The sequence below is a fragment of the Brachyhypopomus gauderio genome, unplaced genomic scaffold (genome assembly GCF_052324685.1).
Source record: "Brachyhypopomus gauderio isolate BG-103 unplaced genomic scaffold, BGAUD_0.2 sc60, whole genome shotgun sequence".
Classification (NCBI taxonomy): domain Eukaryota; kingdom Metazoa; phylum Chordata; class Actinopteri; order Gymnotiformes; family Hypopomidae; genus Brachyhypopomus; species Brachyhypopomus gauderio.
Window position 1 is genome coordinate 566,260 of NW_027506881.1, and position 22,500 is coordinate 588,759.

General features: G+C 47.2%; 2 protein-coding genes across 3 annotated transcripts in view; both read left to right on the top strand.

Annotated features, from left to right (window-relative positions):
• stxbp5a (syntaxin binding protein 5a (tomosyn)) overlaps window positions 1-14,244 on the top strand; it is a 43,237-nt gene extending 28,993 nt beyond the window's left edge. Inside the window, exons 16-22 of the mRNA XM_076988051.1 lie at window positions 1,266-1,315; window positions 3,300-3,582; window positions 3,672-4,044; window positions 5,733-5,898; window positions 6,093-6,204; window positions 7,125-7,345; window positions 9,096-14,244. Of these exons, the coding sequence (XP_076844166.1) occupies window positions 1,266-1,315; window positions 3,300-3,582; window positions 3,672-4,044; window positions 5,733-5,898; window positions 6,093-6,204; window positions 7,125-7,345; window positions 9,096-9,137 (1,247 nt within the window). The 3' untranslated portion in view covers window positions 9,138-14,244. The remainder of the gene's footprint in view (window positions 1-1,265; window positions 1,316-3,299; window positions 3,583-3,671; window positions 4,045-5,732; window positions 5,899-6,092; window positions 6,205-7,124; window positions 7,346-9,095) is intronic.
• Window positions 14,245-18,287: 4,043 nt separating this feature from the next.
• Window positions 18,288-22,500, top strand: part of sash1a (SAM and SH3 domain containing 1a) — a 266,532-nt gene continuing 262,319 nt past the window's right edge. For both annotated transcript variants that reach the window (XM_076988058.1, XM_076988059.1), the window contains exon 1: window positions 18,288-19,706. In XM_076988058.1, coding sequence (XP_076844173.1) covers window positions 19,209-19,706 — 498 coding nt within the window. In that variant the 5' untranslated portion in view covers window positions 18,288-19,208. The remainder of the gene's footprint in view (window positions 19,707-22,500) is intronic.

Consider the following 22,500-nt stretch of genomic DNA (forward strand, 5'->3'; position numbering starts at 1 on the left):
AAGGTCCTCTCACTCCACCAGGGGCAGATGTGGACACCAAGCTCTGATGTCCTACTCTGCTTTAACGTTTGCCTGTGTCTCCCCATAACAACAGGACAAATGAACCCCAGATGTGGTTATGAGTGGAACTGAACTGTATGAGTGTCTTGCTCTAAGGCAGAGGCACTGACACAACGCTGCTAACCCCCCCATGTGCTTTACTTCCTTCCCCAAAAAGTGTTGACGCCAAACCACCACCAGTTCTACAATGGAGGAGGTAGAGGTAAGACTGGGTGTAGAGAGGAACACAGAGACTCCGCCCTTTGTGTCCAACTACTGTCTGTGTCTCAGAGTTTGAACAAAAGGATCAAAGAGAAAAAAAAACCCAACGAGTCAATGATCCTGGAAATGTGTTCTCATGTTCTTACCATGTAGCATGGTCCATGTGTCTGTCCCGTAGTCCCGTCGCTGGGTCACATGACCGTCTGTCTGTAATTAAGACATGACCAGCTTGGTCAGCTGTGTTTCTGTCCCCCTCTCTAGAGATTTGTCTCTCATCATACCTGCTGGTGGACCTCCAGTTCTATTCGTTACCTGCACTGCAAATGTGGTCGTCCTAAAAACGTCTCTCTTTGGCAGACTACCTGCAGTGGCCCCTTTATTGAGCCCAGGAAGCCCCACAGTGTTTCAGAGCTTAGCCATTTATGAATTTGTGGAAAAAAAAATGTCTCGTTTTGTTTTCTTTTAACACTTTACTTTTAACTTTTAACTTAATTTTAACCAGTTGTCACCGGTTTTTAATCAGTTATTTTCATTTTTTTTATAGTCCTTCTTTTTCTTAACATTCTGAAACATTTTCTTTAATCAGGGTGATTAATACGTTCTGGAGTGAATGTCCCTCTACAGCCACCATCCCAGTCCTGCTCTCCTTCTCCCTGATTGGTGCATGCTTGTGGCATGGGGTCCAGGGAATGACTGTCATGTCTGATACGGGTTTATATTCCTTCCAGGACATTGAGACCCACCGTCTAACACCCAGCTGTCTTCCCCAGCATGCAATATTAAACCGAGCGATCGTTTGTGTCTCTAAGTGGTTCCTGTCACCTGTTTGTTTGAAGCCCTGGTCTGCTCACACCCACCCCTCCCCACGCAGTTCTCCAGGCTGTCTCTAGTCCTGTCCCATGTCTCCCCCAACCCAGCATTGATGTGCATGACCTTTCCTGACTGAGTTTCATGAGAAGATTCTGGACAGTTTTATAAAGAGGGGTGTTCTTTGTTTCTTCCAGCAAAGATGTCACGGAAATTAAGCTTGCCCACGGAGCTAAAACCGGACCTGGGTAAGCCTCGAGTCTGTCTTCATGTTCCATAGTTCCTCCAAAACGGGACGTCTCATTCGCGTCATTTTGTCCACAGTCTGTTGGGGGAGGGGTGTGGGGGTCGTGGGGTCGTGTCATTCTCATGTCCGTGGGTCAGAGGCAGGTGAAGCCGCCATCTTGTCCCAAAACGTTTTGAACAGGATGAAGTTTTTTTTTACTGTTCAATGGCCCAGAGACGGGTGCAGCAGCCTGGCAAGTCTGGGTGATGTTTAGTCCTTTAACACCAGACACCCTCTCCTCTGTCTCCATCTCAGGCCAGCACATGCCATTGTCGACTCCCTACTAGGGCTTTGTGGGTGTGGTTAGCTAGCAGAGCCTCACAATCACACTGAGCTTACTAGCAGCTCTACCGAGCCAAAGCTCTTTTCCGTCCTTGTAACATGTTGGATGCACTGTTTCCAGTGTATATACACAGTCTAATGGTTCTTAATTGTTCACAGCTCCTTGAGAACAAAAAGGAACTGAGTATAAAAACGTGAAAAGAGCTTCTTAAGCAAAAGCTGAGGTCCACCTCGATCATCTCAATTCAGCTACATAGCTTCATCTTTCAGCTTCAGTAAGCCGGCCATGGCACTGCAGTCCAGTGGGTGTCTCACCGCAGGACGCTAGTGTCACGCCACGGGACGCTAGTGTCACGCCGCAGGATGCTAGTGTCACGCCGCAGGACGCTAGTGTCACGCCGCAGGACGCTAGTATCACAACGCAGGATGCTAGTGTCACAACGCAGATCGCTAGTGTCACAACGCAGGACGCTAGTATCACAACGCAGGATGCTAGTGTCACGCCGCAGGACGCTAGTGTCACAACGCAAGACACTAGTGTCACAACGCAGGACGCTAGTGTCACGCCACAGGACGCTATTGTCACGCCACAGGACACTATTGTCACGCCGCAGGACGTTATTGTCGCGCCGCAGGACGCTAGTGTCACGCCGCAGGACGCTAGTGTCACGCCGCAGGACGGCAGCATATGTATATGGCATACCAAATGAGGCAAGCCATCATGTACTAACCAAGTGCTCAGCTGCTGAATTACTGTCCTGGCTGCCATCTTGAGCTCGTCTTTGGTCGTGGTTTGTTTCACATTGGTCTTTCTTCTGCAGGTTCTTTGCTGGTATGAGTAATATTTACAGTTACACATTACACATGGGCAATACATCTAAAATGTTGGATCTAAAGATGCTGAATTGAAATGAAATTGACCTTGGGCCTCACAGAAATGTTATGAAGAATTATGAATATTGTATAACCAAGGGCTCCATAAGCTCGTAGGTGTTTTATATGCCAGTTCTGTCATGTGGTCAGCCAGGAGGTTCAGGTGCTAAACCGATTGAAGGGTTGTGGGAATCTGTAATAACACTCTCTCGCAACAGTGTCTGGGGGCTCTGGAACAGCCTTGAACAAAACGTCTTCCTGCAGTTTTAATCAGTTGTGCCGGCCTCCGGGCAAACACTTCCACGCTTCCAAAGTCGAGATGTTTCTCATGACGTGCCAATCATCCGAGTTTGTCATCCATTTCAAATTCCTTTCAAAGACCACACACACACACACACACACACACACACACACACACATCTGTGGCTCGTCACGAGAAGCCTCCTCACAACCGAGAGGTTGCCATGGGTTTGCGTTTTCTTTCAGCATGAGCAGTGCGGTGGTGAATACTGGCATGTTCGTTCAGTCTCCTACATACCCAAATGGTCACGGTTCATCCACGGGGCACAATTACATTGTGTAATTGAAAGTGTTTTAATTGAAGGTGTGTAATTGAAAGTGTTTTAATTGAAGGTGTGTAATTGAAGGTGTGTAATTGAAAGTGTTTTAATTGAAGGTGTGTAATTGAAAGTGTTTTAATTGAAGGTGTGTAATTGAAAGTGTTTTAATTGAAGGTGTGTAATTGAAAGTCTTGGAGCGGGTGCATTACCTCTTCTTGTTTTGCCCTGCTGTCCTTCTCTCCGTTTGTCCTCCGCGGGGTGCCGTCCCTCTAGACAACAGGGACCACTCCTTCAGCCACTCCAGAAGCTCCAGTGTGACCAGTATAGATAAGGAGGGCCGTGAAGCCATCACAGCTCTCTACTTCTGCGAGACGTTCGCACGCCGGGCAGACGGCGTGCCCATGCCAGCCCTGTGGGTGGGCACGTCTCTGGGCACGGTCCTCACCATCTCCCTGAGTTTGCCCCCTGCTGGAGAGCAGAGGTTACTGCAGCCAGTCATCGTCTCGCCCGGCGGTGAGTTGGGTCGTGTGGAGTCGGATCACGCACGTTCACGTTGGGGGCGGGACTCTTGTACAAGCCACACCTTTCTGCTTCACGCACAGGCACCCTCTTCAAGCTGAAGGGCGGCGTCGTCCGGATGGCCTTCCTGGACGCCACAGGCTCTCTCCTGCCGCCCGCCTCGGAGGCGTGGCACGAGCCCAACGCTCCAGCCAACGGCGAGGAGCGAGAGCGGCCACGGAGGAGGCGGCCTGCCTCGGCCTCGCCCCCCGCGGGTGGGCCGGAGCCGCCCGAGACCCAGTACGCGGTGGTGTGCTCGGAGAAGCAGGCGAAGGTGGTGGCGTTGCCTTCGCAGGCCTGCGCCTTCAAGCACAACATCACGGAGGCATCCTTCGTCCTGCGGGCCGACATGGTCCAGCTGGGCTCCGGCGTCTGCCTGGCCTGCTTCTGTGCCAACGGACACATCATGACCCTCAGGTAGGCAGTGCCACGTCCGACACCCTTCATCATCCGTTCATCCTCATCGTCCTCGTGCTGTAGATTCACAAGCCAACCTTTTTGCCTCTAGAGAGGAGTCCTTAACAGTGGTTATATATCCATTTACACAGTATGTAGATGTACACGGTACATAAAGTAGACATGATTTATGCCGACACATGCTGCCTGTCTGAGTGAAACGTGCAGTGGGTTTTGTGCAGATCCCTCTGGAGTTCACGAGGTGGTCGTGTCTTTCCGACTCTGCTCTCATAGTGGCGACTGGGTTGACTCCCGATATTTAGAAATGCAATGCAGAAACAGCTTCATCAGGCCAGCAGTTCACACTAGAGGAAATGTGGAAGATGCACGTTTAAACTGAAGCACGTTTAAACTGAAGCACGTTTTTACTGAAGCACGTTTTTACTGAAGCACGGTTAAACTGAAGCACGTTTAAACTGAAGCACGTTTAAACTGAAGCACGTTTTTACTGAAGCACGGTTAAACTGAAGCACGTTTAAACTGAAGCACGTTTAAACTGAAGCACGTTTAAACTGAAACACGGTTAAACTGAAGCACGGTTAAACTGAAGCACGTTTAAACTGAAGCACGTTTAAACTGAAGCACATTTAAACTGAAGCACATTTAAACTGAAGCACGGTTAAACTGAAGCACGTTTAAACTGAAGCACGGTTAAACTGAAGCACGGTTAGCTGAAGCACGTTTAAACTGAAGCACGTTTAACCTGAAGCACGTTTAAACTGAAACACGTTTAAACTGAAGCACGGTTAAACTGAAGCACGGTTAAACTGAAGCACGGTTAGCTGAAGCTCGTTTAAACTGAAACACGTTTAAACTGAAGCACGGTTAGCTGAAGCACATTTAAACTGAAGCACGTTTAAACTGAAGCACGTTTAAACTGAAGCATGGTTAGCTGAAGCACATTTAAACTAAAGCACGGTTAGCTGAAGCTGCTCTTTCCTCCAAAGAGCCTGTTTTGCCGGCCAGTTGTTTAATAAAACGTGTGCTTCGTATTCCAAATCCACATATTTTGGACTCGGAAATGTCACCCACCCTTCACTTCATGACTTCATGGGCGGGGCCTGGCACGTCTCCTCCCATTCTCCTACACTCTTTACATTAACCAAGTTACGTCAGTACACAGTTTTGCTATGTTTAGATGCTCAGCAGCATAAATCCCAACATGCACTTCACCTCAGATCTCAGACGTACCCTCCGCCAGTGAAGGTCAGATGTTCTCATGGGCTCCAGTGAAGGTCTGATGTTCTCATGAGCTCCAGTGAAGGTCAGATGTTCTCATGAGCTCCAGTGAAGGTCAGATGTTCTCATGGGCTCCAGTGAAGGTCAGATGTTCTCATGAGCTCCAGTGAAGGTCAGATGTTCTCATGAGCTCCAGTGAAGGTCATATGTTCTCATGAGCTCCAGTGAAGGTCATATGTTCTCATGAGCTCCAGTGAAGGTCAGATGTTCTCATGAGCTCCAGTGAAGGTCAGATGTTCTCATGAGCTCCAGTGTTCTAAGCCTTACCTCCACCTTCATGCCCGAGTAACATAATGTGCTTCACTCCAGCGTTTGTGCGTGTGTGTAGGCTCTGGCTCTGAGCTGTGAGGGCCATTAGGGTTAAGGCCTCAACATCTGGAGTAAGTGATTCTCATCTTCATTGTCTACAGTTTGCCGGGACTGAGACCACTGCTGGACGTGAACTACCTGCCCCTGACGGACATGCGGATAGCCAGAACGTTCTGCTTCACTAACCTGGGCCAGGCCATGTACCTGACCTCCCCCACCGAAATCCAGCGGATAACCTACAGCCAGGACGTCTGTGAGAACCTGCAGGTTGGATCAGAACACTGTCCACAGTAATGTAGTGAGGATACAATATTGGCATCACTGACACATTCAGTATCAGAAAGCAGAAATCCTGATCCAGAGTTTTGCTCCAATCCCCTGGAGGTTACTGAGACCAACTGGGTGATACAAACCAGGGCAGGACCGGGTCGTTTTACACGTCTTCTTGCACTGTGTTTCAGGAGATGCTGAGTGAGCTGTTTACTCCAGTGGAGACGCCAGAGGCTCCGAACAGAGGGTTCTTCAAAGGGCTGTTTGGAGGAGGAGCACAGTCGCTGGACAGAGAGGATCTCTGTGAGACTCACGTCCGGTCTCACGTCCTGTCTTACGTGCTGTCTTACGTCCTGTCTTACGTCTTGTCTCACGTCCTGTCTCACGTCATGTCTCCTGCATGTCTCACACTAAATCACAGTCCTAGGAGGACACCCCAGCACAGAAACCTCTAGATCGCACATTTGAGTCTGGCTTCTGGCTTTATTTGTGTGTGTGTGTGTGTGTGTGTGTGTGTGTGTGTGTGTGTGTGTGTGTGTGTGTGTGTGTGTGTGTGTGTGTGTGTGTGCGCGCACATGTGTGTGTGTGTGTATGTAAAGGAAAAGACCACACAAGCATTTCCTCTAAGGCTGTTATTTATAAAACCTTTGACCATGAGGGAGGAACATGCTGGTCTCTGTCTCCCTGTGTGTGTGTGTGTGTGTGTGTGTGTGTGTGTGTGTGTGTGTGTGTGTGTGTGTGTGTGTGTGTGTGTGTGTGTGTGTGTGTGCGCGTGTGTGTGTGTGCGCGTGTGTGTGTACGCGCGTGTGTGTGTGTGTGTGTGTGTGTGTACGCGCGAGTGTGTGTGTGCGAGTGCATATGAGTGTGTTTGCATGAGTGTGTTTGCATGAGTGTGTGTGCGAGTGTGTGTGTGCGAGTGCGTGTGTGTGTGTGTGTGTGTGTGTGGTCTGATCCTCACACAATGGGCTGTGTTATTCTGTATTACAGCACACACTGACTCCATCATCCTTAGAAAATATCATTTGTGTCCTCTTCTTCTTGGCAACAGCAGAAAGCCCAATTGGGACAATCAGGCAATGATCATCAGACAAACCTTGTCTGTGGCTTAGTCTGATTAGGTCTGATGATGGTTAGTTAGCCTGATTAGGTCTGCTGGTCAGTTTGTCTGATTAGGTCTGATGATGCTCAGTCTGATTAGGCCCTCTGTCTCTGTGTGTCTGAAGTTGGGGAGTCTGGGGCGGGGAAGGCGTCCCGTAGCCTGGCCCAGCACATTCCCGGGCCGGGTGGCATGGAGGGTATGAAGGGGGCGGCGTCGGGCATCGTGGGCGACCTGGCGCGGGCCAGGATAGCGCTGGACGAACGTGGGCAGAAACTCAGTGAGGTGGAAGAGAGGACGGCCGCCATGATGGCCAGCGCAGACGCCTTCTCCAAACACGCCCACGATGTACGCCACTACACCTCACACACTACACCTCACACACTACACCTCACACACTACAGCCTCACACACTACACCTCACATACTACACCTCACACACTACACCTCACACACTACACCTCACACACTATAGCCTCACACACTATACCTCACACACTACACCTCACACACTATAGCCTCACACACTACACCTCACACACTACACCTCACACACTACAGCCTCACACACTACACCTCACACACTACAGCCTCACACACTACACCTCACACACTACACCTCACACACTACAGCCTCACACACTACACCTCACACACTATAGCCTCACATACTACAGCCTCACACACTACACCTCACACACTACACCTCACACACTACAGCCTCACATACTACACCTCACACACTACAGCCTCACACACTACAGCCTCACACACTACACCTCACACACTACAGCCTCACACACTACAGCCTCACACACTACACCTCACACACTACACCTCACACACTATAGCCTCACATACTACAGCCTCACATACTACAGCCTCACATACTACACCTCACACACTACAGCCTCACACACTACAGCCTCACACACTACACCTCACACACTACACCTCACACACTACAGCCTCACATACTACACCTCACATACTACACCTCACACACTACACCTCACACACTACAGCCTCACACACTACAGCTCACACACTACAGCCTCACACACTACACCTCACACACTACACCTCACACACTACAGCCTCACACACTACACCTCACATACTACCCCCTCACACACTACCCCCTCACACACTACAGCCTCACACACTACACCTCACACACTACACCTCACACACTACAGCCTCACACACTACACCTCACACACTACACCTCGCAAACTACACCGCACATACTACAGCCTCACACTACAGCCTCACACACTACACCTCACACACTACACCTCACACACTACAGCCTCACATACTACACCTCACACACTACAGCCTCACACACTACAGCCTCACACACTACACCTCACACACTACAGCCTCACACACTACACCTCACACACTACACCTCACACACTACACCTCACACACTACACCGCACATACTACAGCCTCACACACTACAGCCTCACACACTACACCTCACACACTACAGCCTCACACACTACACCTCACACACTACACCTCACACACTACAGCCTCACACACTACAGCCTCACACACTACACCTCACACACTCCACCTCACATACTACAGCCTCACACACTACACCTCACACACTACAGCCTCACACACTACACCTCACACACTACAGCCTCACACACTACACCTCACACACTACAGCCTCACACACTACACCTCACATACTCCACCTCACACACTCCACCTCACACACTACAGCCTCACACACAACACCTCGCACAGGAAATACACAGAATCATTTGTGAGAAAGGGCTCATAAAGCTGGTTTAGATCATCTCCTCATATATGAGCTCTTGATGGGACTCTTGACTTTACTGTTGGGTTTTCTGTCACTCTGCCTACCCATAATTCTTCAGATGGCAGCTGAGGTAAAACCTGTTGCTAGCAATGTGAAAAGACGTTGCAATATTATAATCGTGAGAGTATGCAATGCCATGTACTGTACAGAAAAAAAAACATAACCAATAATATCTCTGGACACCAGAAAAATGTATTTTAAACTAAAGCTGTTCATATTCACACACGTGACGAATGCTTTTTTTGTCCCGTAGATGATGTTGAAGTGTAAAGATAAGAAGTGGTACCAGTTCTGATCTCTAGACCGGGACAGAACCACGAGGGACTGATCCGCCTTCCTGCAAAACGCCACTCTCTTCTTACCCCTCCTTCCATCTCCTCCTCCGTCTGTTTTCCAGGATCCTTCGTTCTTTCCTGGCACAATGTTGAGTGCTGTGTGGATCTCAGTGCTGTGGTTGGACCTGGTTGGGTCGAGATGGACCAGAGCTTCAAAGATAACAATATATCTACTATGACTTCAGTCTATTTCCGTCTCCTCCTGGTTTATTTGTTGATTATAGCTCCCTCTTGTGGCCAATCATTCTGGAGACTGTGGTACTATATTCCCCATCATACACATGCTGAATCTCCTAGTAATGAAAATATACAGCAGAAACATAACAGTACATTATATATATATATATATATATATATATATATATATATATATATATATATATATATATATATATATATATATATAATGATAATTGCATATCTAATTCTTATTGTATAGAGGTATAAAATCTCTATGCTGTCATGTTCACACTGACTGTCAAGCTGTGGGTGAAACGTTCCCAGTGGCATCTGTTCACAGGAAGTGATGTCACTGTCATGGAGCTGTGGCGTTCTGATGAACCCAGGATACACTCTCCTCCTGTTGTTTTCTGTAGTCACACTGACTGATACCTGTGTGTGTGTTTTAGAACCATTCTTCTCAGTTGTAGTCCTGTAATCTCTATCCTGATATATTTATTTCCTCTTTTTTTTAAACAAGGAACTCAAATTTTAATATTAAATATTTATTGTAAATGTTTAATTACATATTGAAAGCTTTTTGGATGATATTATAATTCACATTTGGGAATTGTTTATTGTTAATATCAGTACAATAATACTTTACATTAAAGTACCATCTCCAAAAGGTTTATAATTAGTTGATAGATATTCTTGCTAGACTAAATGATAGAGGTATTTATGTCCATGGTAATGGTTCATTGACTACTTATAAACCTACTCGAAAAGCTTTTAGATGGTATTTTCATGTGATCTTCTCTCCACACATCCAGTGTCGACTTGTGAACTTCCGTAATCGCTGCTGATAAGGGCTTGGTTTGGTGGTGATAAAGGGCTGCTCTCGAGACGCAGGGGGAGACGGTGGTGCCATACAGTTATAAGCCTGGATAATGTATTATGGGGTAGTGGGGATGACAGCTATACTACACATATAAACTATCATGGCTCAGCTCTGGGCAAATCGTTTAATATGACAGTTGTCTTCTCCTTTTTAGAAAGCTCAGCCATGTTCCCAGGGAACAGCCGGCATTGTTTTATATATTATTTTAACTCATAGTTTCAGAGCACTGCACTCTGCTCGGTATATTTTCTTATTCTTTAATAATGCTAATTCCTTTGAAACATACAAGTGCTTGCGGCACACAGATAATGGAGCCAGTACCGCAGGTGTGAGCGTTAGTGGACTTGATTGTGTTCAGTTGTGCCCAAATATCAGGTCAGGCCTAAGACAACTGCTAATCTCCAAGCCATGTGCGGAGGACGTGATGATCATGTGATCAGCTGTAGGGCGTGGCCTACAGTCCTGGTGCTCGACTATCAGCATTCGGTTAGATTCGAAGTGGCTCAGACGTGCAGTTAATGCCCTTTGCTGCAGGATCTACTTTTCACTTACTGTCAAGGGCTGCTGGCCTTACCCCAGTGACATGTGGGTAATGTAGTCTGTGAATCCAGCTGGCCTTACCCCAGTGACATATGGGTAATGTAGTCTGTGAATACAGCTGGCCTTACCCCAGTGACACGTGGGTAATGTAGTCTGTGAATCCCGCTGGCCTTACTCCAGTGGCATATGGGTAATGTAGTCTGAATCCTGCTGGCCTTACCCCAGTGACACATGGGTAATGTAGTCTGAATTCTGCTGGCCTTACTCCAGTGGAATATGGGTAATGTAGTCTGAATCCTGCTGGCCTTACCCCAGTGACACATGGGTAATGTAGTCTGTGAATCCTCCAACTAGACAGTTTGGGTCACTTTGAGATGGAAACTTCATCTTGTTATTAAAGCCATACCAGTTGTCTAAATTAGTTTGAGCCAATATGTGCACAGTGGAAAATTAAACATTCAATTATTCAAAAACAGAGAAAATGAAAGTACACCACAAGTCTTCTCACAGTAATCTTGGTTGTTTACCCTTAAATGTAATTTCAGTGTGATTATATAAATATATATTTGATCTTATTTCTGGTGTGCAAGGAAAATGCTGCTATACATGTTTGTGCATAAAGCTCATCCATCTGTTCACCTGGTTTCATTACTCCACACTCTGTCTCTCACTCTCTCTCTCTCTCTCTCTCACTCTCACTCTGTCTCTCACTCTCTCACGTCCTCTGTCTCTCACTCTGTCTCTCACTCTCACCTCACTCTGTCTCTCACTCTCTCACTCTGTCTCTGTCTCACGCTCTGTCTCGCGCTCTGTCTCACACTCTGTCTCTCTCTCGCTCTGTCTCACGCTCTCTCTCATTCTGTCTGTCTCACGCTCTTTCTCACGCTCTCTTGTTTCTCTGCTCAAACGTTTTGCCATTTTGTAAATAAACGAGTGTGACAATCCCGTGTGCCCACGTGCATGAGCAGACGACGGCGCTACGAGAGTGGCCATATCTTTTCAAACGCCAAAGATTTATTTTGATTGAGTTGTGTATGTCACCAACTGTTCCGCATTTTTGTGCTCGGCCTCTGAGTGTCCATCCCAACTGAGGTCGGACTTGCTATTCTTAGCCTTGTGCTAACAGACAAGAACCCTTTAGAGTATGTGGTATGCAGGAAAGAACAGATAGCAAACCGATCTAAGCCAACCTCACAAAGTAATAATGTTTCTAGTGTTTGTTTCTGTGTCTCTGTTATTCATCTCGGTCTTTGTTTACTATGCTGTTCCGATTTTTTGTTAATTATAATTCACCATGATCCATTAACATCTCATCCTCCCCTTCTATAATTTTAGCTATCATGAAGTGTGTGTGTGTGTGTGTGTGTGTGTGTGTGTGTGTGTGTGTGTGTGTGTGTGAGAGAGAGAGAGAGAGAGAGAGAGAGAGAGAGATATTTGGAGAAATACGAACTGTGAGATCACTCAGATTTGTTGGACTGTAATAGATGATAGTCACCCGTACTTACCATACTACCCACACTACCCATACTACCCATAATACCCGTACTACCCACACTACCCACACTACCCATACTACCCACACTAGCCATACTACCCATACTACCCATAATACCCACACTACCCACACTACCCATACTACCCATACTACCCACACTACCCACACTACCCACACTAACCATACTACCCATACTACCCACACTACCCACACTACCCATACCACCCACACTACCCACACTACCCATACCACCCACACTACCCATACTACCCACACTATCCATACTACCCACACCACCCACACTACCCACACTATCCATACTACCCACACTATCCATACTACCCACACCACCCACACTACCCACACTACCCATCCTACCCATACTACTCACACTACACATACTACCCATACTACCCACACTACCCATACTATCCATACTACCTACACAACCCACACCACCCACACTACCCATACTACCCACACTACTCACACTACCCATCCTACCCACACTACCCATACTACCCACACACCCCATACCACCCACACTACCCATACTACCTACACACCCCATACCACCCTTACTACCCACACTACACATACTACCCACATTGCCCATACTACCCACACTACCTACACTACACATACTACCTACACTACACATACTACCCATACTACTCACACTATCCATACTACCCACACCACCCACACTACTCACACTACCCACACTACCCACACTACTCACACTACATATACTACCCATACTACACATACTACCCACACTACCCATACCACCCACACTACCCATACCACCCACACTATCCATACTACCCACACCACCCACACTACCCACACTACCCACACTACTCACACTACACATACTACCCACACTACCCATACCACCCACACTACCCATACCACCCACAGTATCCATACTACCTACACTACCCACACCACCCACACTACCCATACTACCCACACTATCCATACTACCCACACTACCCACACTACCCATACTACCCACACACCCCATACCACCCATACCACCCACACTACCCATACTACCTACACACCCCATACCACCCATACTACCCACACTACCCATCCTACCCACACTATCCATACTACCCAGCACATTCAGGTCATCATATACTATTTTCAGCTTAGAAATTGCTTGTTATGGTAGAGTTTTTCATTATGTTGTATGTGTCCATAGACAGGGATTCTGGCCTCGATCACTGGCAGGGCCGTGGTTATAAACGCCTGCTTCTCATCCGCTAAATGAGATTAAGGACTTTACAGGAAGCAGCCGTCTTTGGAAAAAGCCATTAAGGGAAGATGAAAGTGGAAATATTAAATACACACTATCATTGTCCATCAAAAATTTGATCTGTGTGTATGAATAAATGTTAATAACTACAGTGTTCAAGCCAGTCTCAGTCTCAAGACCAGCCTGATTCATTTCTGACTCATTAAGGTGTAGTATGCACTGTCAGACTCATTAGGGTGTAGTATGCACTGTCAGACTCATTAGGGTGTAGTATGCACTGTTGGTGATGTGGATGTGGGTGGTGAGCCCTTTGTAATCATCCAAGAAAAACAATCCTTGATGAAAATAAGATGTCTGATATTTCCCCATATCTCGTGTCCTCTCTTGATTTGAACTAATTTTGTTTATTTTTCACTGTTTATCTTGTCTTTGAGTGAACTGTTAATCATTTTGTCACCAAATCAGAACATTGTACCTTGAAATAGTAAACTTCAGATATGAAGACCTTCTCAACCGCCATCTTCTGTCCTCGATATTCTGGTATCGGTGGGGTTCAGTATATTTCTCATTGTAGCCAATTTTCTTGTACAGTTTTATGCAAATTTCACATGGATGTTTATCAATATCTGCTGCCACAAACAATTTAGAACTTCTGTAGATAGAAATTACTGTGCAATGGACAATAAAAATGATTTTAAAAATCCACACACGTGTTCATTGTGCTGAACGAAAAGAGAATTATTTCCAGTCCATTTAAACAAAGCTTGTTTTTTTTTTAACAGAAAGGATGGAATTACAGTTTTACTCCGTCGATTTGATTCATTTCTCACATCATGGTTTACATTGGCATCACAACTAGTGCATTTCTCAAAACAGTTAGTGCAAACAGCAAAACTCAATGAAATACCTGCAAAAGCACATACTTCACTCAAAATTCTTTGTTTTTGCCTCAAAAGCAAATATTTAGGTCACTCAATTTGTCAGTGCCATCAGAGTATCTAGTCTATGTGCCATTGCCTATGAACAAGGCAGTCAAAATACTTAGTCATGTTGTCAGTGCATAAGTCCCAGTCAGTGCAGACTGTATATTCTGATGGAAACTAGCTAAGCTTTTGATTTCAAGAATGCTGCACATTCTGTGGTATATCAAATGAAACAATACATGTTACACACATACAAACTGGAACACAAAGTTACACATGACTGTATGTGGGAGACTGATAGCAAGAAATTGGACGCGATCGCTCTTTCTCACGCTGTACGCACGAGAACATTGTTAGTTTTTTCTATACTGTATTAATGATCAAAGCGTATCTAAATCTAGGGTCACACTTATCGACGAAAGCTGCTTTACGACGGACATTTCAGTCTCTAAACCCATCGTTAAGGGGGGACTCACTGTAATATTGTTTGCGCTTGAAAAAAAGAAAAATATTTAATCTTATTTATTTTATTTTAACTTTTATGAAATTTTATTTTAATTTCAATTTGTAGAGGAAGAAGTTTATTAAAAGTTCATGCTTACACAATGCATGTTAAGAGTTATAATAAAACATTTCAAAATGCATGTGTAACTCAGTTAAATAAAAGTCTGTTGTCCAGTCATATAATTTGTAATTTTAGTGTTCTTAAAATCTCATCTCATCTCGATCTCGTGAACCCAATATCGTGTCTCGTCTCGTGAGCTGAGTGTCTCGTCACACCCCTACTTACATGTATAACATGGTCCACAATTGTTGCCCTTATTTCACTGTTTTGTCCCCTCAGCCTTACACCACAGTCTTACCCCTCTACACCACAGTCTTACCCCTCTACACCACAGTCATACCCCTCTACACCACACAGTCTTGCCCCTCTACATCACAGTCTTACCCCTCTACACCACACAGTCTTACCCCTCTACACCACACAGTCTTACCCCTCTACACCACACAGTCTTAGCCCTCTACACCACACAGTCTTACCCCTCTACACCACACAGTCTTACCCCTCTAAACCACACAGTCTTACCCCTCTATACCACACAGTCTTAGCCCTCTACACCACACAGTCTTAGCCCTCTACACCACAGTCTTAGCCCTCTACACCACAGTCTTACCCCTCTATACCACACAGTCTTACCCCTCTATACCACACAGTCTTACCCCTCTACACCACACAGTCTTACCCCTCTACACCACACAGTCTTGCCCCTCTACACCACACAGTCTTACCCCTCTATACCACACAGTCTTACCCCTCTACACCACACAGTCTTACCCCTCTAAACCACACAGTCTTACCCCTCTATACCACACAGTCTTAGCCCTCTACACCACACAGTCTTAGCCCTCTACACCACAGTCTTAGCCCTCTACACCACAGTCTTACCCCTCTATACCACACAGTCTTACCCCTCTATACCACACAGTCTTACCCCTCTACACCACACAGTCTTACCCCTCTACACCACACAGTCTTGCCCCTCTACACCACACAGTCTTACCCCTCTATACCACACAGTCTTACCCCTCTACACCACACAGTCTTACCCCTCTACACCACACAGTCTTGCCCCTCTACACCACACAGTCTTACCCCTCTACACCACAGTCTTACCCCTCTACACCACAGTCTTACCCCTCTACACCACAGTCTTGTTCAGCACTTTTACATATAATGACCTAGGCGATGACCTAAAAACTAAATGTTTTGAAGGGTAAGACAATTCAACAGACAATCCGTACAACACATTTTGATACATTTACATTTACATTTACGGCATTTAACAGACGCTCTTATCCAGAGCGACTTACAAAAGTGCTAAGTGTTTAGTTAGAATATGCTTCTCTATCTAGTATAAACAGGTTTAAGTCCAAACTACTCGAGCTCAAGCACTGGCATAAACAGTTGCCAGTGCTGATACCTAGAAAGAAGACAACAAAATATAAGATTAGACACAGAGCAATACCTAGCAAGACTGAAATACCTACAAGACTACATTAGCAAGTGTTCCCAGAGATAAAGTGCAATTACTATCTATACCAATGCTTCAGTAGATTAGTGCTTATAAGTGCTTTACAAAGAGATAGGTCTTCAGTCTGCGTTTGAAAACCGTGAGAGAGTTCACTGTTCGGATAGCCAGTGGAAGTTCGTTCCACCATCTGGGAGCCAGGACAGAGAAGCATCTTGTCGCGTGTCTTCCATGAATCTTGAGGGATGGCGGGTCAAGCCGAGCCGTACTTGAAGCGCGAAGGGCTCGAGGTGCGGATCGACTCTTGACCATTGCCATTAGGTATGAAGGAGATGGTCCATTTTTGGCTTTGTAGGCAAGCATCAGAATTTTAAACTGTATGCGAGCAGCCACGGGAAGCCAGTGAAGGGAGCGCAGCAGTGGAGTGACATGAGTGAACTTGGGTAGATTGAAGACAAGCCTTGCTGCTGCATTCTGAATCAGTTGCAAGGGCCTGATGGCCTGCAGAGGAAGACCAGCCAGGAGCGAGTTGCAGTAGTCGAGCCTTGAAATGACAAGAGACTGGACAAGCACCTGGGAGGCCTCCTGAGAGAGGAAGGGTCGGATACGTCAGATGTTGTAGAGAAAGTATCTGCATGACAAAGTCAGGTTCGTAATATGGGCAGATAAACATGACATAAGCAACTAATAATGTAAAAAACAACAGACAATTGTCCATGTCCATTTGCAATATGTACAAAAGCATTTGCAAAACGTGCAACACAATGAGAAATGCAATTATGATGTGTACAAGTGACAAGGAGAAGTGCAGATTGAATGAACAGTTTTGAGAATTTCAATTCTGATCTGAGAAATTACCAAATCGATTGAGAAAAACTATAATGCCAGGTTTCTACTACGTGTCTCTAATAACTTGAATCCTGATGAACTAAGGTCAGAAGAGCTAAGGTCACTAAGAAATGCTAAGCAGCAGAGATCAGATGTGTTCTCTTGATTATATGAGAGTAAAAACCCGTTAACAGGTGTCGGTGAAATGACGGAACCGTCGTCTGCAGTACCGACATTGTCCACTAGAGAGAGGCGTATTCACAGAAATCTATTACGTTACACAACCGCCTGCCTACAAATGCTAGTTTTGGGCGTGACGGGAAGCTGAGCACACAAGACACTGCAGGACGAATGACAGCAGGGCAAACACGTCTGTTGATTCCTTCTGGAAGGTCATTTCTAGCAGCTTTCTGCAATACACAAGTAAATCGTCTCCACACAATAGTACTAAATTTCCTTCGGGATCAATAAAGTATCTATCTATCTATCTATCTATCTGTCTGTCTGTCTGTCTGTCTGTCTGTCTGTCTGTCTGTCTGTCTGTCTGTCTGTCTGTCTGTCTGTCTGTCTGTCGCTCGCTCGCTCGCTCGCTCGATTTAACTTGGGCATAATACAAACGTTTACACACACTCAGATAAACTTGCTGCATAATTGACATTAGTGTAACAGCAGAGTTTGACTATTTTAGAACTTAATTTACTATATATATATATATATATATATATATATATATATATATATATATATATATATATATATATATGTGTGTGTGTGTGTGTGTGTGTGTGTGTATATGTGAGATCTTCAGAGGGAGCAGGCAGGTTGAAAGGCGCGCTGAGCGGTCCTTGTCCAGCAGGGGGCGTCGTGGCACCGCAGCGGGACACCGAGCGTAAACTTCACACGACAAATGCGACACGGTGCGTGAAGGCGCGCGCGGAGATAACGGCGACCCACGGGACCCTGCGGTGGGGAACCGGGACACTCGTCTTGGTCTCCGTGTGTCGTGCACCTACGTGTCCATCGGGCTGGCGGTACAATGAGATTAAAAGGTCTTAAAACTTGATTTCCACGTGGAAAAGCTTTTAACATAATAAACCGCCCCGTGCTGCTCAGACTCGTTTGGGTCCGCGAACTGCTTCGGTAACTCACACAACATCGTTACCGGCAGCACTGTGCGCACGAGACGCGGCTCCGGTGAGGACACGTGAGCTCGCGCCGCCTCGCCGCACCGGGGCTCGCGCACCCAAACCGGAGAGACGCGCTTTCATCTCTCCGCGCGAGACGGAAAGAGTTGTCCAGAAGAGCGGGCGCACGCACGGTTCGCGAGGACTACCCGGTGCTTATTTCGGCGGTTCTGGTCCTGTCGGCGCTCCGGTGTCGGTCCGGTGTGACGGGCGGAGAGACGCGAGACCGCAGCGGCAGCGCGTGGAGGTGATTTACTCCACCTGCGGAGGGCGGAGGCGTCGGCGCGTGCGCTCCCGGGACGTTAACGGGGCTTCGGCGGACTCGACCGGTTCCGTTTGGCGGTACCGTCACGGCCAACGCCGAGGTGTCGGTCGGACGCGTCGTGGATGTCACAGCGTGGTGAAGCGACGCGACGCTCCCGACGCGCGTCCCCCGTCGTGGTCGGCTCGTGCACGTTTGTATTAATGTTTAGTTCGTGTTTGGTCTCCACAAACAAACATATAATTGTAGGTTGTCAGTAGTTAATACCGGTACCGTATCGGACCTACACACATGAACGGGGGGAAGTAAAAGCTGAACTCGACACTTAAGCGGGACATTGTGGTCTGGATCGGTTCTGAGTTCCTACTGACCTGCAGACGTCACGCAGGTCCAGACTGACACAGTTTGGTGAATAAAATCATTTGGACCCGTCCTCGCCAGAATGATGTTGAGCAGTGGCCCGAGTGTAGTGTACGAGTGGCTCAAGACCCTCCACCTGTGTCGGTACGTCCAAGCCTTCGTGGATAACGGATACGACGACCTGGAAGTTTGCAAACAAATCGGGGACCCGGACCTGGACGCGATCGGGGTCTTTATACCGCACCACCGGCACCGGGTCCACGAGGCGGTGAAGCGGCTGAAGGAGGAGGATAAGGAGACCTCCTCACGACTCTACTTCACCCTGGAGCCGATGAGCCCGACTAACCCCAACACCAGCACGGAGCGTCGTGGGTCAGGACTGCGCAGCTCCAAGTCGTGGACGGAGCAGAGTCGCGAGCGAGGCGCGCGCGGCGCGGGTCACACGGGGGCGCATCGCACTCTGACCCTGGGGAACCGCAGGGAGCTTGTGATCTACCCCAAACTCAAGCTGAAGATCTTGATCAGAGATAAACTCATTAGAGACGGGATTAATCTCGCCAGGCCGCCGTACTCTACCAAGGTGAGTGCAGATTGGACCTTCCAGACAGGTGTTCGTGTCCAGCTCGCGGGGCACCTCGTGGTATGGTAGGATGGCCGTGGGTGCCATGGACAGCAGTGTGTGTGTGTGTGTGTGTGTGTGTGTGTGTGTGTGTGTGTGTGTGTGTGTGTGTGTGTGAGAGAGAGAGAGAGAGAGAGAGAGGTATTGTTGTCAGCTACATAAGGCAAGAGAGGGTGAGCGATGTGTTCAGTGAAATGATGTCTGACTTTAATCCATGTGTGGTCATGGTGGAATCTCACACACTGTCATAAAATATTGCACTTGGGAGATTATATTCTCTGAGGTCTTTTATGTTGGAAGTTATTGACAGTGGACAGACGGACAGATACTGGGTGGATCGAGACTCTGGACGGGTTTGAGAGTCTGGACGGGTTTGTTCTGTGGAGGGTGGAGGAGACGTATGGAGTTGGGGCAGTGTTCCTGAAACACACATCCTGAGTGTTACCCTGACAACACTAGCGGAGCGGTCCGCGTGCACCAGCACCAACACACATCGTTATGACGGGAATCATCCCGACCGCCTCTCTGACAAACAGCCTCACGTCTCACGTCTGGGTTCTGCTCAGAAGTACTGAGTCACTTTTGAGGCCCATCACTCTTTCTTTGTCTCTCAGTCTCAATCTTTTTATCTTTCTCTTTTTTCTACCCTCTTCTCTCATTCTTTTACATCCTGTCTTTTAATCTCCTGTCACAAGAGACAGAGAGAAAAAGAGCAGAGTAATGTGTGTGTGTGTGTGTGTGTGTGTGTGTGTGTGTGTGTGTGTGTGTGTGTGTCTGTGTGTGTGTGTGTGTGTGTCTGTCTGTCTGTCTGGTGGGACTGTCTGTGTGTGTGTGTGTGTCTGTCTGGTGGGACTGTCTGTGTGTGTCTGTGTCTGGTGGGACTGTGTGTGTGTGGGTCTGTGTCTGGTGGGACTGTGTGTGTGTGTGTGTGTGTGTGTGTCTGTCTGTCTGGTGGGACTGTCTGTGTGTGTCTGTGTCTGGTGGGACTGTGTGTGTGTGTGTGTGAATGGTGTGGACATGTAGCTCACAAGCACACCAAGGAAGCATGAATGAAAAATGCTTTAAAAATGTTGTGATTCATCCAGGTACACAAACACCTTGTGAATCTGTCCTGTTGAGAATCACATGCACTCACTTGTTGCAATACAATAGCCTCACATACCAAATTTATTTGTTTTACAATGTAATGAGTGTTGTGATGAGGCCTGGGAATGTGTGTGTGTGTGTGTGTGTGTGTGTGTGTGTGTGTGTGTTGTACTTTGCCCCTTAATTTAGCAGCTAATCTCACTATCTGCAGATCCTCGATTAGGTGCTGTAGTTTGGCAGAGTGGTGTTTACCGCAGTAGAAAAAGTCGAGTCTGTGATCATGTGCGATCGTGGCTCCATGCAGGTGAAGCGTCTCCTATTGGTAAACTCCCCCGAGAGAAAAGGCTTTCTCTGCATGCCTCTTTACGCCAATTGCCAGGGGGGTATTTTAAGTGGCAGGATTAAATTGGAAGGAATATGGATGTTTTCGGCGGTTCACATGTAGTTCAGTGACTTATCAAAGAATGTATGCTATTTCTGAACGTACCTCTGGGATGTGAGCTGCACATAACTGGGTTACTGTTGGAACGGAAGAGATAATTACAGAATTCCTCGCATTCCTGGTTGGGAGCGTGATGTGGAAGCTCACCCTTTTAGATGAGTGATACGGGCAGGTAGGTGTTCAGAGGAGCGTTCAGAGGAGCGTTCAGAGGAGCGTTCAGAGGAGCGTTCAGAGGAGTGTTCAGAGGAGCATTCAGTAAGCAGAGATGTTCCATGATGATGGATCGAGAGGTGCAGATCTCAGCAGTGGTGTCCCTGTTTGTATAGGCCATCCATATGTACTGATTATTTATGATTGGTTTGGTTTGACACACACACACACACACACACACACACACACACACACACACACACACACACACACACGTACCCTCCACAATTACTCTTTGTAGATGAATCTGTAATGTTCAGTTACCTGTACATAAGTGGACATCTTGTATCAGTGTTTCTGTCTGTTTGAGTATTATTGAACTTTCTTGTCACAACATAACCAACGTTTGAACAGGGGACATGTCCTCGGTGTCTTGAGCGGAGGGTCATTTTCAGGAGCTGTTTGAACAGGGGACATGTCCTCGGTGTCTTGAGCGGAGGGTCGTTTTCAGGAGCTGTTTGAACAGGGGACATGTCCTCGGTGTCTTGAGCGGAGGGTCGTTTTCAGGAGCTGTTTGAACAGGGGGCATGTCCTCGGTGTCTTAAGCGGAGGGTCGTTTTCAGGAGCTGTTTGAACAGGGGACATGTCCTCGGTGTCTTGAGCGGAGGGTGGTTTTCAGGAGCTGTTTGAACAGGAGACATGTCCTCGGTGTCTTAAGCGGAGGGTCATTTTCAGGAGCTGTTTGAACAGGGGACATGTCCTCGGTGTCTTGAGCGGAGGGTCGTTTTCAGGAGCTGTTTGAACAGGGGACATGTCCTCGGTGTCTTGAGCGGAGGGTCATTTTCAGGAGATGTTTGAACAGGGGACATGTCCTCGGTGTCTTGAGCGGAGGGTCATTTTCAGGAGCTGTTTGAACAGGGGACATGTCCTCGGTGTCTTGAGCGGAGGGTCGTTTTCAGGAGCTGTTTGAACAGGGGACATGTCCTCGGTGTCTTGAGCGGAGGGTCATTTTCAGGAGATGTTTGAACAGGGGACATGTCCTTGGTGTCTTGAGCGGAGGGTCATTTTCAGGAGCTG